General features: G+C 39.2%; 1 protein-coding gene across 9 annotated transcripts in view; it reads right to left on the bottom strand.

Moving 5' to 3' along the window:
• The window catches only part of ABCC1 (ATP binding cassette subfamily C member 1 (ABCC1 blood group)), a 58,231-nt gene that overhangs the window by 34,965 nt on the left and 6,306 nt on the right, over positions 1-16,960 (bottom strand). For 5 of the 9 annotated variants that reach the window (XM_072023658.1, XM_027469322.3, XM_027469320.3 and 2 more), the window contains 5 exons: positions 6,695-6,871; positions 5,781-5,891; positions 4,478-4,615; positions 3,191-3,316; positions 59-120 (listed from right to left, as the gene is read on the bottom strand). In XM_072023658.1, the coding sequence (XP_071879759.1) occupies positions 59-120; positions 3,191-3,316; positions 4,478-4,615; positions 5,781-5,891; positions 6,695-6,721 (464 nt within the window). In that variant the 5' untranslated portion in view covers positions 6,722-6,871. Of the gene's footprint in view, positions 1-58; positions 121-3,190; positions 3,317-4,477; positions 4,616-5,780; positions 5,892-6,694; positions 6,872-7,786; positions 7,934-16,960 lie in introns of those variants that run through there. The other 4 variants (XM_021271618.4, XM_005018462.6, XM_021271619.4 and 1 more) reach the window with 1 other exon arrangement.

The raw sequence follows: 16,960 nt of genomic DNA, 5'->3' as shown, positions 1-16,960 counted from the left end.
AGGATCCTGAAATGCCGTCTAACTTTAACTGGTGCTTTATGTATCATGTGAGTCTTACCCAGTGATCCACCAGAACGTGATTCTGGACAGGAAAGAAGCACTGAACTCTGGACATGGTTTCTAAAGGAGAGAAAAAAGAAATCAATCCATGTAATAGAATGGCTGACACAAGGACATAAGAAACAAACCAAACAGAAAAAATGCCTTTGAATTATTGTTGTCCTTCCCTAACTATTAAATTTTCATTTATGCTTTTGAGAATTTCTTTAGAAAACACAGGCAAAAGTCCAGCTTTACAGCTGCCAGCAGACCAGCCTACTGGGACAGAGAAAGCAGTGCTCCGTATCTACAAGGCAACAAACAGTTGATGGAATTTTATAAGACAGCACAGGCCAGACTATTCACGATCAATGCCTAACTATATCAATGTAAGGAATGCTATCATGAGAGCATAAGTATGTTATTTGGGTAGAGTTAGAGTCACTAATGAAGTTCAGGGGTACTGTTATGGTAGCTAAGTGCTATGATTCCATCAAAAATGACACACAAATAATAGTGAAAAAAAAATCAAGCTCAGTCAAAGCATCCCAAAAAGAGCCTGAAAAGCCCTGTATCTTATTCATCAACAAGCATGGGAAAATTAAGCATCCTACAATTGCACACAGCAAGCTCATGTTCTACATCCAGAGCAACATATCTTTTTTTAAGCTTTTCTTTTGGTTAATATCCTCTCCTAATCTGGTTGGATTAAAATAATACAAAAGGAGGCTGGAAGAATTTCAAAAGGCGCCAAAAGGTGATTTACTTGCAAAATTCCAGTGGAGATTTCTCTTCCCTCTTTCAGTGCTCTGAACAACATTTAAAGAATGCTAAAACGAGCCACTCCTTTAGCACACAAACCACTATGGTTTTTATCAACTATAATTGGAGCTACACAGGTATTTCCATCTACAAAACTCAAACATCATTACAGTACTGCAATTAAAACAGTCAGAGCCATGTTTTTCCCAAGATTTACATTTTTCAACTCATGTTTGTACAACGTGGCTTCTCCATTAAGCTATGGTTTGAAGTGTGTTGCAATCAAGCTACACAAAACAGACTTGAGCATTTCCTCTCCTCCCCACAGATATTTTTTTCTTTTTAAACTTTGTATGGAAAAACGATAGTATGAGACAGCTAATTGTTGTTGAAAAGGAAAAAAGGGATAAGAATTCAACATTTCTATCATACTTAAATACTTGCAACAGAATGATTGCAAGCAAATCCAACAGCCTGAATTAACAAATAAATTTAAAAAATTAAAGTATCCCAAAGAAAGCTCAAAAATTAAAAGAGGGAGGTACTTATAGCCTAGCCTTTAGCTACCTCAGCATTCTTGCCAGATAAACTTCTACTTCAGCAAACATTTCCCATTTCATAAAAATTTCAAAATATTCTGAACTTTACAGAAAATACTGTATTGTATTTTTCCTTTGTAGTCTTTAAATATATTTTTGAATGGAAACTGGAATTTAAAGAGCCAACTAGATATTGTAACTACCAAGATAGGACTTCTAAAGGCAAATGTTTAAAATATTAAAATGTTTGTATTACATTGGATTGTAACCATTTCATTTTATTAAAAATAGCATTATGTTAAGTATTATGAAATACTGCTAATCCTACTGACATTCACGCCAGAAAAGAATAATGATGAGCTATAAGAAGTCTGGACCTACATAACATAAACAAAGCAAAAACAAGATGCAAAACATATTGTTTCACTTCTGTAGACATCACATCTACATCTCTGAAATTTCACCATAACCTTTTGGTTTAACTAAACTTGTAGTAAAATTTTACTGAAGACTAACAAACATTTCTCTTATGCGAAAGCTTGGCAAAGGGAAATAAAACATTTTAAGAATGAGTAACATGATTTGTTTTGTTTTTCCTCCTATCATAATATTTAACAAACACAACACTCATCAAAAAGTTAAAATGGAATGTCTGCCTTATTTCCTAGAGACACTCCTAGAAGCACTCAGAACACAAGAACAAATGACTGTTTTCAGAGCACCCTATAATTATTGTAATCAAAGCAAAAAAAAAAAAGATTTTCATAAATCCACAGTATACTGTCAAATACTTTTCATCCTTGAATAAGATGAAAAGAACCCAAGAATGAAGAGAATCCAAAGACTCAGCAATACACTGTTCTCCAGGCACACACATGCAGACCGTCTGCCAGTGGCAACACAGCACATCATAGACAGGCACACTGGATACTGAAGAAGGTAGAAACTGCAATTCATTGACTGCTACAACAAGTTGTTGTCCTTTTCCATAGTTAAAAAGGCAACATTCATCACACACACATGCATTTCAAACTTTCCTTCATCAGTCAGTGCCAGCTAACATCCATCAACCCAGAATGAGCCTTTATAAAAGAAATACAGAACTGGGGTTTCTGAACTTGGCACATCCACCAAGCCCAGGCAGCGACAGCCATCATTCCACTGGGATTCAGAAGATAAAGCTCAGGGCTGAGCAAGCAGAATAATAATCCAGCATCCTGTGGGTCATTTAGATGTGTGCCATATAACTGGCACATACAACTATGAATACGTGTGAAAAAAGATAATGTCTACAGAAAATGAAAGTTCTACATGCAGACCACCCTCTAACCTTAACTGCCATTTTTGCGGTTGACAGAGATCTTGAAATCAAACTAGTTCAACTGTTGGTTGACACAACAGGTTCCTACAAAATTGAATACAGCTATTCAAAGTCTCAAGTTTTACAGGTGTAAATTGTTCCTCACCTTCAACTGAAAGGGAACGCATGCTCTTATGAGTTTAATGCTTACTGAATGGTATCAGACGAACAGGAAGACAGCATTTCAAATCAAACTTTCCCACTGACTGCCAGAAGCACTACTGAATGTAAGTAACATTGACTTTACCTTTAAGAACGCTATTCAGAAATGACCGAGACTGGTTTTGCTCTCTTTCTTAACTATAGCCCACCCTGTTTTACATGTTACAGGCTTCATCTTCTGATCTACCAACTAAGGAGCATAAAGAACATTCTACTGCAAATTCAAATCAAGAAAGTTTCAATGATTTAGCATTTAGGAGAATACGTCCCTGTAACTCATTGAATAAAACGTATCAGTTATAATACTCAGTGTAGACTGAACACTTACAGGATCATTTACTGTTTCAGAAAACAAAGGTGGCTGCTCTGGAAAACAACACAGTATGAGTTGTACGAGTAACAGGATGAAGTATGTGCAGAAGGTGACATAACGAAATGCATCCACTTCAGCACCCTACAAAGGAAGGTAATATTGCAATTAAAAGGCTTGAGAAATTTCTTTAAAACAACATGTTACTATTTCCAAAAAACAGATCCTTACTGTAAACTCTGCAAACTACATTGATACTACACTACACATACAACCACCACCCACCAATCACCCTGGAAATTAAATTCAGTGACTATTTTGGTGAAGGGAAGGTAAAGACAGCAGGGAGGTGATGGAGGTTATCACATATGGAATCTCCTGACTTTGTTTTCATTCTATCAGCGCCATAAATACACAAGTATAAACTTCTTCTGTAGATATGTGTTCCTTAAGACATGCTCTGTACCAATACAGCCTGCCCCAATTAAGAATCCAAGTGCAAAGCATTTGTGCTCTGGATAGAAAGGATTTTCCAAAGCAAATTTACTGGCATATACAAAAAAAAGACAAGAATCAGAGAAGCAGAATTTTGATTACAATTTGTTGTGCTCAAACTCCAGAGGTTCTTCCATTTTTTCTATTGGGACTGACACATAACGCACAGTTCACAGAAATTAAAGCACAAGGATTAACGTAGTTAAAGACAAAAATATTACATATTAGCACATAAAGACAAAAACCACCCTCAAAAGCTAAAAACAAATGGCTGAAAGCTCTCAAATGTCACAACATGTCTTTTCTTTAAAGAAAGGAAAGTGATATGTCATTTCCAGGCACATTAAGCTGTTATTTGAGGTGTTACTATAAAGCAAACTGACATAAAAAATGTTTTACTTCTGTACTTTCATTTTGTCTCATCAGATATGAGACCACATCACCATCAAACCAAGTGTTTCAGGAAGTCTGCTGTGTAATCAACAGGAAGATGTAAACTCCCAAAAGAGTTTCATATCAAACACTACAGACATTCATTTTATTCAAGCAGGCGAATCCCCTTTCTCAAACAGCCAGAGGAACTTTCTTGGCAACTGTTGCTACAGTACGATCACTACGAATTTCACTAGCATTTCAAAACCTGAAAAACAGGAGCCATTAAGTCATGCTCATTTTGCTTTTGTAACATAGGGAATGAAGGTACACTGAATGGATCATTAACTAACCTGACCAACATAATCAGCAAGCAAGTACTTTATTATAGCAGTATTGGGGATTACCTTCAGCTGAATGAGGCTAGCAATCACTTACCGTATTTAAGGCAAGTATTATTTTGGATCTAAAAATTACTGTGGCACATAGCAATGAGATGAGCCAGAAAATCGTCATTACACCTGAAGACTGGACTCCTTTCATTCTTTCATATTGTATTAAAAACGTGGCAAGCAACTGTGGATAAACAAGATGGAAATATATTCACAAGCTAGGTTTTACAACAACAGATTATATACATATACAATGTACCATGTTAAATTGTGACAATTAAACATTTCAAATCCCCTATCTCCCAAGTATTCTAATAGCCAGAGATTTCAAATGTAATGCAAAAATATGTTTAAGTTAAAAAAAAAAGAATTAATCTCTGGAGCAGTAAAGACAGGTAGTGGACAATGGGAAAGGGATATGTATGACAAAAGCAAACTACCACATACACAAACACACTGTCAAAAGCTGCCAGTCTTTATTTTTTTCACTTTCCTAGTTTTACATTGCAAATCAACATGTAATTATAGTGACTCTATGTCCTGTCCAAGTATTTCCTGACTAGCTCTTTTCAAAACATAAAGATTTCTTTCCACACAAGAAGTCTGACAAAAGTTTGGTATCTACCCAATAAACCATCACGAACTATTTAACAGGTCTTGCATCTGTCAGTTTGCTTCAGGGCTGCTGGGGTTTTTGCTTTGTTTTTTGTTTGCTTTTGTTCTTCCCCACCAACCATCATGTTTAATCACCTCTATTCCAAGTCGGTGATAAATGTAAGACAACTGTCTAATCAATAACAGGACATTTTCCTTGAAAAAATTGCAGATACTGTTGTGAAAGACAACAATACTTATACACCAGGGTAGAAAGCAGCTCGATGGGGACCCCTATGTGCGTCATGGGGCTCCAAACATAAAGAAAACACTCACTGAAGAATGCTACATGTAAGAAAGTTTGTAACACCTTCATTGAACTTCATAAAAAACTGTTAAAATTTTTATCTAATTTCATCAGTCCTCCCAGCTTGATTCTTTCTCCCTGTGCTTGAATCAAGTTATTAAATGTAAGGTAGCTCAAGCCTACAAAAAAAAAAAAAAAAGCAAGATAACGAGCACCGGCTTGTGTGCTGACATGCAACAGACACACTGAGCAACGCTGAGCTTTTTTTTTTTTTTCCTTTATCAAAAGAAAGCAGACACTCCAAAGTCACCATTTCACAGTTCAGCTACACATAGAGTCTCCAACATAAGGACTGTAGCTTAAGGAATTAAAACACTGTGCATAAGAATAAGGTGTATACTATTGCTTAAGGCCGTGGAACACCACAGGCCATAACAGAAGAACTTACCATTGTTATACCCAATACTGTAGGGCTAATGAGAAAAATATTTTGACTTCTTTCCCAGAAAGAGTAGAAAAGGTCTGCCCAGCAGACTATCCACAGTATTAAGCCCAAAGCCTGCAATACGAAAGTGTATTTTATATATCAGTTCACACAGATCACACAGTGCAATACTTCCATGAACACTACATACAGTGGGTTAATGTAAGAGTCACAATCAGATCACTTATTTTAGACAATCCTACTTAACAACTTGCATGGAAGAAATGTAATTTGGTTTTATCTACCAAATCCCACAAACAAGAACAAAGTTTAACTTTTAGTACTATATAATTCAGTGTCTTATGAAGCAGAAAGCTGGGGAATCCCATGTGTGAATAACAGACTGCAGAGACAAGAAACTACCCTTGTTATTACAGCCCTTTTTAAAATTTTTCATTTGTTCTACAGAAAAATATTAAGAAAATATTAAGAAAACTAATTTCACAATAAAAGTAGAGCAGAACTTCTAGAAACATATGTTGTATACCTTAAAAAGCTGATGGGATTATTAAGGTTTCAAGATTGAGTTGCCTCAAAATAGACTTCTCCAAGTGGTCTTACAAATGATTTGCATGCTTTTTTGATATGACAGTTTCAGAAAGCCTATTGATAACAGGGCAAAAGAAAAACACTAGACTTGGAAATCAAACAAATGTAGAACAAGTAGATTACAGCTAGATATTGTGTGCATGGACAGAGACTGATGTTCAAAAAAAATAGTTGTGCTGAAACATAGCTGAAAACAAAATCGGGATAAACTTAGAATCACAGAATGGTTACGGCTAGAAGGGACCTCCAAAAGTCATCAGGTTCAACCCCCCAGCTCAGATAGGGAAACAGATAAGCTTACTAAGTTATGATTTTAAGAAGTCACGTACCGTTTTGGCTTTGTTGAGGTTTGACATTTGGATGTACCCCCTGTCATGGCAGCGAAGGTATAGGAAGTACACCGGGAAGCAGGCCCACAGGTAAATGCAAGGAATCCAGACCAGAATTGTGTTCTGAAAGCACTGGGTGAAGTCTGGATTTTCTGTGTGCCATGTCAGATTCCAATCCTGGGGAGAAAAAGTAGGTTGTGTTAAAGAAAGCACAGAACTTTGTTATATAAAAAGCAAACAAAACAAGCAAACAAAAAAACCAGCAGCTGCTATCTGCCTTATTCTGTAATTTATTGTATATTGTGCATCTAATACTGTAAATGATGCATCTATTTTAATTGTATGTTTCACAGCTAAGAAATTTTAAGCCTTCATGAGAAGCCATTAGAGTCACTTTTGTTGGCTACCCACAGCTACCATAACAGGTAACTCATTCAAATACAAACATTGAGATCTTTAACAGCCTTCATCAGCACTTTCATATTATCATTGCAGAAAAATAAGGTGCCAATGCTAGCCATCTCCCACTACCCATGTACACATAAACAGCCAGATACACTCCATTCCAATATTTAAGTGTGGAAGTGTTATCCGGCACACAGTAAGAGTGAATAGCGTGAGATAACATTACTATTCGTAAAAGAGTCTGATGACTCCGAAGCTGTCTGCAGCAAACCCAGTTGAGACTTAGTGGTAATTCACACAAACAGCAGTTAAGTAGAACAGGCTCCACCCTTGCAGCCTATTTCCCACTGAACAAAAGGAAAATGTACATCAATATAACTGCTTCCCTATTTCTTTCAACGTAATTGTTGAAAATGAGAAAAAACACCGTATGCTCAAACCAGAACTGACACAGTGATGAAAATGTGATCATCATTTCCATTCCTGGTACAAGGGCTAATTATGAACATAGAACCATTCAGGTTGGAAAAGACCTCCAAGATCTGCTGGTCCAACCGTCCCTCAGTATTATCCACTAAACCACGTCCCAATCCAACCTTTCCTTCTCCAGAATCTGTAGTAACATTAACTTTCATACCCTATTTATCGTTGGCTGGCATTAGAGAAATCCCTTCCAGTAAATTTTACCTTAGCATTACTGTCTTCGCTGTAAAATTTATTACAAGGGACATTTCCTCTGAAGTGCTGTGAAGTTCTGACTCGCCACCAAAATGATGCAATACAAACATACTGCTCCTGCACAAAGACTGCAGCATTCATCAGCCAAAGCAGAACTTACAGGTTTCGGTTTAAAAGCCGCACAGCCAAGACAAGAAGTCACATGCCCAAAGGCTTGTCAACCACAGTGCCATTTCAGCTGCAAAGCATTTTTTCGGACTGCTGTATAGCTTGCAACTGCACCCAACACCAGTACCACAACTGGGACATAGTGGCAGTAAACTTTCTCAGCTATAAAACTGCACAGGAACACCACATTTGTATCCTTAATTGCTCCCAGCTTCCACTGGTTAAACAAAGTATCATACATAATTATAGAGATAAACAGACCTCAAAAGAAAGGAAAGATACGAAAGATACAACTTGCAAAAACTGCTGACCAGATACTATTTTAATCACAGAGCAGGAGGTTTTCCCTTAAAGTTGACCATTTTGCATGAAGATGGTAATTTTGACCTTTTTTCTCCAAAAGGTTATTTTGAAGAAAAAAAAAAATATAAACAAATATACTCTTATGCCCCACTCTGCTCCCATTTTCTGTCCGAATCTAGGACTTGACTTGTTGAGATACAACAGTGTGCACAGCTGTTATTTCTCCCCTGTAATTCCACAGCATTCTAAAATTTCTTTTCACTTTTTTTTTCAGTTAAAAAATAAAAGAACCATCTCAAAGCCTAACGCGGCTGAATCAAAGAAATTAATAGTGGTAGAACATAAAAATGCCTAAATGTGTTTTAGCCTGTCCACATGGGGATCACATAAGTTGTTCGTGACAAGGCAGCAGCTCTGTAAGGCTGTGGGTGAGCCACATGCGTTTAAGTTCCCCAGCTGCATAACATCATCAGAAATTTCAGCTGAGTCATCCTTACTTTTAGCCACCACGCAAGTGTTTTTCAGCCTTCTAAATCCCAGCTGCTCTGCTCCAGCACAACAGCCAAGAAAAAAAGTCTCATGACTCTGCAAGAACAGTTTACAATTGACAAATTAAGATGGTTAATATGATTACACAAGTGAACGGACAAGATTTAAGCCGCTTTACCAAAAAGAAAAAGAAATAAACATGAGATTTGACGCTTTATTTATTTTAGACATTGCTTAAGGAAGTTAACTACCTTCTTTTCTGGTGTTATTTTAAACTGCTTGCAATAAAATATATCAGGCACCTACCTGAAAGGGCAGGACAGCTATTGCAGGTGTCACTGCCACGTGGCAAAGTGGAAGGAAGCAGTGCTGCATGCATGACTGCTGGGCACATTGGCCAGAGGATATTCTAAAAAAATATGTGCAATCTGCAGTTCATTGGACCTTCATATTTGCAATTGATGTGTTTCTGTGCAAAAGACAAGAGGGTGCGACGCAACAGTACTTCAGGGTTAAGAGCAGAAAGTCAGGACAAGCGGGCAGGCTGGGGTAAGATTACTCCTAGAATTTAACAGCTACAGCAACATCGGTGTATCTTCTTTCACGCTCTTCCAGGATTTGATCCAGAGGCTGTCCAGCAGCCAAGCATGCTATTTGTTAAACACGCTGTACTTTGTGCAAAGGAAATGGCTGCACGCAGGTGAGGTGCAGAACCCCTTCATCTTCACATCCATTTCAGGTGACAATAGGTAAGGAAACCACGCACAAAGAGACACACGTGGCAGCATTTTCCCTGCTGATTTCCTAGGTGCAATTAATTCTCTTTGGCTACGTCTACACAAGGCAGCAGCACAAATAGGAAACGAGCTACATGCTGCTGAGGACCTAATGTCCGTACCAAGTGTTTTTCACACAGGTACACCCAAGGGGAGCTGCAGGCCCCCCTGCAGACTGACTGCAGTGCCCAGCAGCCCCTGGAGCACGTTCCACAGTCAGTGCCTGTCTGAGGGGTGCTCAGCCCACTCCAGCGTGAACCACAGTGCAGGGCTGGGGATTGTCAGGAGACTGCCTCTGAAGCAGGATCCCAGACTGAACCTCAGTTCTGACATTAAGCAGGCAAAGTCAAGGAGGACTCACATCTGAGGATCCACGTGGCAAGGTTTTGGCAGCAGGGGGGGCTGCAGGGGTGGCCCCTGTGAGCAGAGCCCAGCAGCTGCTCCATGTCAGATCAGAGCCAGCTCCAAAGGGAGCTGCCACTGGCCAGAGCAGAGCCATGTGCAATACAGGTGGGGCCTCTGTGGGAGCATATTTAAGGGAAAAAATCTGCTGTGCTACAGCAGCTGGGAGAGAGAGGCGAGACAGTGAGAAAACTTGAGAGAAGCACCCCTACAGCCCCCAAGGTCAGGGCAGGAGGTGCTCCAGGCAGGCAGCAGCAGTTCCCCTGCGGCCTGTGGAGAGGCCCCCGGTGGAGCAGGCTGTCCCCCTGCAGCCCATAGGTCCCACATGGAGCAGATCTCCACGCTGCAGCCTGTGGAGGAGCCCCCGGTGGAGCAGGTGGATGTGGCCTGGAGGAGGCTGTGGCCCATGGAGAGCCCCCGCAGGAGCAGGCCTCGGGCCGGAGCTGCAGCCTGTGGAGAGGAGCCCACGCAGGAGCAGGGGTCTGGGGGGAGCTGCCGCCCACCCGTGGGGGACCCGTGCTGGAGCAGTTTGCTCCTGGGGGATGGATCCCGTGGGGCGGAGCTGTGGGGGAGCAGTTCCTGGAGAGCTACTGCCTGTGGGTAGCCCCCACAGGATCAGTCTGGGAAGGACCCCACACGGAACAGGGGCAGAGTGACCACGAAGGAGCAGCAGAGAGGAGATGAAGTGTGAGGGACTGACCGCAGCCCCCATTCCTCCCAGCTGAAGGAGAAAGACGTAGAAGGTGGATGGGGGGAAGGTGGTTTTAGTTTGCTTTTAGCTCTCTCTACTCGTGTGTTAGCAATAGGCAATAAATTATATTAATCTCCTTTACGCTAAGTCTGTTTTGCCCACGACAGTGATTAGTGAGTGATCTCCCTGTCCTCATCTCAACCCAAGAGGGTTTTTTTTTCCCCCCATTGTATTTTTTCCTCTTGTTCCCTTGAGGACAGGAAGTGAGAGAGCAGCGTGGTGGAACTTAGATACCATGTTAAATCACACCATCCCAAGGAAGGCATACCCAGAAGTCTGCACGGAAGATACCACAGTTTTATGATGTTCAACCCCAGCTGGAAGACGCATCAATCTCATCATGAAACCAACATGTATTCATACTCAAATTACAGTGTTCAGTTACAGAAGTCTAGACTAGTCCTGCCACTTTCAAGTAGATGTTTCTCCTTTGGTTTACATAAACCCAGTTTCAGAATTGTTTTGTCTCAGCAGAAGACAAAAGTCCGTAAAAATCAGTGCAGAAGCATTCACTAAAGCAGACCTTTGTATTTAATAGACCTTAATTAACAAAACGAATTATTTTCTCCCCTGAATAAAGCATGATTTTTGCAAGTTCTGTTAAAGCAGTAAGTTGTCCCATTTTCACATCTCAAAACTTCGTAACAATATTCACTCTGGTGGATCACCTAGCACTTCTATTTTGAAGAGCACATCAAATGACAGAGATCCAAGTACTCATTAAAAGGCTACACAAGCTAGCAGCCTCCTGCAGTGCAGGAGGAGGAAGAGACAAAGTGGGTTAGTTTTACAATTAGCATAATTTGGAAGCAGCCTTTAGATTGAACCATGACTGCAGGTACCCACAGGAAAAGATTTGCAGAGTGATTGATCTCTGTTCCTTTCTTGGTGGATGTTTGGATGATCTGCTTACTTTTAATCTAGTCCAGGAAACGCACGTATCCCAGGTTTTAGGTTTTTTTCCCCTTGCTTTTTAATTCCCTTGGCAACTTTAAAGTTTCCCAGAATAGCAAATGGGTATTTTTAAAATTGTCTGACCCATTTCTCAGTTTCTCAGTTTTCATTCTAAAAAAAAAATGAAATTTTCATTTCTATCTCCAGCACAGTAGTTGAAAAAATACCACAGGTTTTGCACCAAATAGCTTGTTGGCACAAGAAGGCTTCATATCATATTTGAAGAAAAACCCTCTAAGATAAACACAAAAAATGCTTGGTGTTCCCTGGAATCACGTGGATCTATTCAGAGGTAAACTGCATATTTAACAGCGCCTGAACCCTAGGAAAAAAAATAAGGACAAGTTATATTAATTCCTGTCTAAAGTTTCAGGAACAGGCGAGATAAAAACATTGGCAGTGGTCCTGTAAGACAAAATGGCAACACAAAGGATTGGTTATTCTGCTGCTGTTGAGGGAAGGAAGACTACAGGCAAGCTGCATACCTCCAGTGTGTCTACTCTAAGGAGTAACAGTATTTGACACTTGCCAGGACCTTGTGCCTGGCTGCCTCTCTCCTGGCAGCCGGGAGAGGCTGCTAAGTGAACAGCCACTGGCCGCCTGTTCTCACATCAATAATCCTACTTGACCCACAGCACATTTTAAAATTCTCACTGGCAGAAACAGAGAGACCAAAATCGCTCAGTTTCATGCCTGCTGTGCGCAAGTGTGCTAGAGATGCGGGCTGACAGCCACACTGTTAAACCCACCTGTATGAACCAGCTGTGACTGAAAAAATGACTTAAAACATTACTATGCACCTACATAAAAAAAATGATATTAAGATTCCAGGGTAGTTTTGTAATTTCAAGGTCAACATTCCTTCAAACGGAGCTGATACTGATATCAGTGTGTACTCCCTTCTTAAATATCACCCACAGAAGAACCACCTTTGAGAAACCATAGCTTGGTATTACAAGCTTATTTTCTTAGCAGCAATATTTTTTTCTTTGTTTAATTCAATGCTTACATTTAGTAGAACGCACGTAATTAGCTCTCTCTGGCACCAACACTGTTATTTCTACTGACAACTTTCATTATAACAGTATCACCACTTTCTTATCGAAATAGGAAGTCTCACAATCTAATAGATATCACACAAAAAAATTCCCCAGTATAACACTCATACAATCCACAAGCTGACTCAATCTTTTTCCTTCAGCCTGCCGCAAAGACATCAGCCTTAACTCTTCGTTATTTAGAACAGAAAATTTCCCATCTGCCTCTCCCCAGATTGAAGATTTTCCTGACCTGGCCAAGCATATAACCTCAGAAGAACTAGCATCAGTGTACAACATGGGGTGGAGAAAATAACCTCTCAGTTTAAGGCTGCTTTAAAGAACTCTGAACTTGCTTTGGAGGTATCTGATACCACCATTCTCCATCAAAACCAGTAAGAATGGTTACACTGTTGTCTGCATTAAAAACGAAGAAAAATAGCGAACTCCAAAGTGATCCAGATTTTGTAATGGGTTGGAAAAAGTTTTCAAGTCCTGTCTGTTTTCAAGTCATGAACTTGAAAGAACCCTTCAAAGCTATTCAGCTTAGTAAGCAACCTTTATTAAATTCATCCCTAGAAGTTTTGAATAAAGACCAAAATCATGTTCTCAAAGTACGGCTAATACATCATCTTTATTCCCTCATTCACATTCCACTGTCAGATAATGAAGCACGGACTGAGGCTCAGCATTTCTCTAAAACAGCATATTGAGACTAGAGCCTACAAGCATAAACACACACCTTCACCAGCGTAACATTTGCCATATTGTGTTAGCTATTCAGACTGAACCACAAGGGGTGACAAGTTGATAAAAAACAGGCAACAGATACACACACACAAAAAAAATTACTCCAGAACTCCCACAAAAATCAGTAGAAATACCCACACCTGCCAACGAAATTACAGCCACAGCTCTCTTGTATCTTCAGTTATATTCACAGGAACTAGAAGCAGACAATCACTATAGCCCTAAGTGCAGCTAATGAAACACTAAGTTAGATATATGACACTACAATCAACCATCATAAGCTTCCTTCTATTTACATGTTTATAAATCCTTTGAAAACACTACATGCATTACACCAAAAGTATTTGAAAAAAGCACTGCTCACATTAGAGGATCCAACGACTCTAAAACCAATTCCAGATGAAGTTGTGTAACATACAAGGACATGTATTTTTTCACCTTCATTGGTATTTATTTCCTCTGGTGTTTTTTTTTTTTTTTCTTAATAAGCATAAAATTAACCAAAATGCATTGATCTCTGCTGAGAAGTAAAATTCTACTTTGCTGCAATGCACGAAAAGTAAGTTTATGTTGTATTTAATGAAAGCTTTCAATATGCTGCCTATTCCTAAGAAGACATCCACTAACTGTAAGAAATAAATGGCTTACTGCTTTATTGCATAATCTAAGGGTGTAGTCTGCAAGTAGGGAGTAGAAGAAAAAAATTTTTTTTGTACAGATTTTATGATAATGTCTGTCCAGCAGCTACTTCCTACGTTCAGTGAAAGCCCCGTGGTTTTTTGTTAAAAAGAAAAAAAAGAGAAAGGATTCTACTAAAAAGTAAAGTCCATACAATCAGATACCATTCCCAGACCTCCAGAGACTGAAAACACCATTTCTTCAAGGAGAAACATAACAATTATGCCCCTACACAGAACTACACCATTTATCTTAAGCAGTAGAATAAATGAACATGCAGCGTGGCTAATCACTGATTTGAGAAGAGAACTCAAGACTTGCCTTTGTGGTCACACGTGAGGATAGGTGCTAACACCCTCACAATACAGACCAGTAACAGCCTGGTTAGATCAACACTTTTCTGCCTTTTTGTTCTTCTGCTGCCACAAAGCTGAAGTGAGAAAAATCAAAGGTAATTACTAAATTGGGATGTAGGAATTAATATTTGGATCACAAACTCTCATGGGGATCACATCTTCACCCACAGGAATATGCTTTTACTAATACCACAGGAGAATTAAACTTACCGTGCAACTGAGTATCTTCTCTTACTTGATACCAGGTTGTTGGGTTGTATTTTTTGTTTGTTTTTTCCTTGACCAAACAGTAAGAACCGAATATTTCTCCTTGTAAAATCATGAATTAAACAACACCAAAAAGCTATAAAGCTAACAGTTTGATGGTTAATGCCAAAGAGTAGTTACGGGAGCAAGAAACAAATAATACAGCTTAATAAGAAGAAAGTAACAGGTCTCCCATTTAAGATTTTGCCATGTAAGAAGTTCTGTCTAAATAAAAGGCTTTGAATCATTCACAAACAAACCTTCCTGCTCAACCTCCCACAATATTACACTCAGATCCAGACTTCAGATGTAGAAAAAGACCCTTCTTCCTCCATTTCACAATAATTTGAAATCTAAGCATTATTCCTACAGTCTCTTAATGTTGTTACAGGACCAGACTGCCAGTGCAAGAGAAGAAATAAATAAATCATGTAACAACATAAACAAGGATCCTAAAAAAAATCTAAATCATTTATATAAAGAAGATGGAAGTTTCTCATTGCATTGTCTATTAGAAATATCTTAGCAAGACTAAGTTCTCAACAGTAATAACTTCCATAAGGCAGATTTGATTTATTAACACACCCTGGAAAAAGCCTCTACCTTCCAGCCCTAGTCCTAAAGTTAAGTCAGGTGTCTGCACCTCCTTGTCCAAATGCAAAACATTGGTATTTCCTATGTTAGCAAAGAGCTGAAATCCTTTGTAATAGCTTCAGCTGTGCAGTGCTGTCTGTGTGCAGAATGGCAAGAAGCAGCATGTTTTGACTGTGTTTCCCTTTAGCCTACAAGAAGCAGCTAGTGCCAAAACTTTGCCAGAAAAGGAGCACCTGCAGCTGTGGAGTTTAACAGAGCTGATCTTTGTAATCCAAAGAAGCCAAAAAAAACTCTGAAATACGGCATTATTTCTTTGTGCCGGGTAAACATATGGCAGATAACATCAGCACATTTCAAGCGTTTCTGACGCTGTAATATTTCTGTACCCTGCCCTGCCTGCAAGTACCATGAGACAACATTTGGCCCCATGACAACAAATATTGTTTACCATTGACAGTTTCATAATTAAGGGTACAACATTTATCCTTCTGTAAATTTCTGAACTAAAATCATTATTTAAAATGACACAGGAAAAATATCCCTTTTCTCATCTCCTTTTTGCACTAAAAATGGTATTTTCATTTAATAACTCAACAGCCTGTATATCAAACTCAAGTCACCGTGAGAAGTTTGAACACACCTGTACACAAAGCTTACAAAGGGACTCAGATAACAGCTGAAGTTGTAATAAGCTGTGTCTGAACCTATCACAGATGCAAACAGTGAGAAAAAAGTAATGCAAGGAATTCTGACTCTATTAAAAGTAAGTAAAAGGTCAGTACCCTGCAATAGGCTTTTTAGAGATGTGACCCAGAATGACTTCAGTGCAACCCTGCTTAACCTCCAAGTAGGCTGAGTATAGCAGTGTTTCAATGTAAACTGCATTGCAGCTGCAGGAAGGGCACAGCTTATTGGGGTGCTCAATTCTTCTGAGCAACCTTGGAACATTTATCTTGCACTGACAGCTGTAAAATGACAGATCAGCTGTTAAGAAAATCCTCATCAACTCACAGTAATCAGGCTTCATTTTCCTGTATTTTCCCTGAACTGACCTATCCTGAACCAACAGAGAGCATTTTAATGTTTATGAAAAAGGACCACAGACAAAACTCTTTTACAGGTTTAAATGAGAAAGAGATGACAAATTGCTCTGGCTTTCCTCCTCAGATGAAAACTCAACCAAGCAGTGACAGTAAAGCAATTAGCGGCTAATTATAATAAATGCACCATCTTGTGTAAAGGTTTTCCTGTTTAACTCTCTGCTCCTCCTCTGTTCTAATTCCTGTCCACATGTGACCTTCCTAGGTCAGTAAATACGAGCAGTTTTATGATCTGCATACTCATTGGAATTCTTAATACCAGAGTTGTAACAAATACACTCAAACTCTGTACCTTTATAACTAAAGAACCTAAACTCACAGATTTACCACCACTCTCACAGAACCTGAGGCTATCTACCTTGCTCTGCCACAAACACACTGACAAAGTACTATCAAACTACAGGGAAAAGCAGGCAATAATTACTAAAAGATGCAATCTGTCTTCAAACATCACTAAGAAAACCCATATTGAAATTGCCACTGTGAAGATAAAGGTGTAAAACACAACAGTCTTATTACTACCTAAACTAGGCAAAACCTTGAAACACCATTTTGCAGGAACTGCCTCCAGTTAAACAC

This window comes from Anas platyrhynchos, chromosome 15, assembly GCF_047663525.1.
Source record: "Anas platyrhynchos isolate ZD024472 breed Pekin duck chromosome 15, IASCAAS_PekinDuck_T2T, whole genome shotgun sequence".
NCBI classification, from domain to species: Eukaryota; Metazoa; Chordata; class Aves; order Anseriformes; family Anatidae; genus Anas; species Anas platyrhynchos.
The sequence above is the reverse complement of the archived record's forward strand: the minus strand, read 5'-3'. Positions and strand labels throughout refer to the sequence as shown.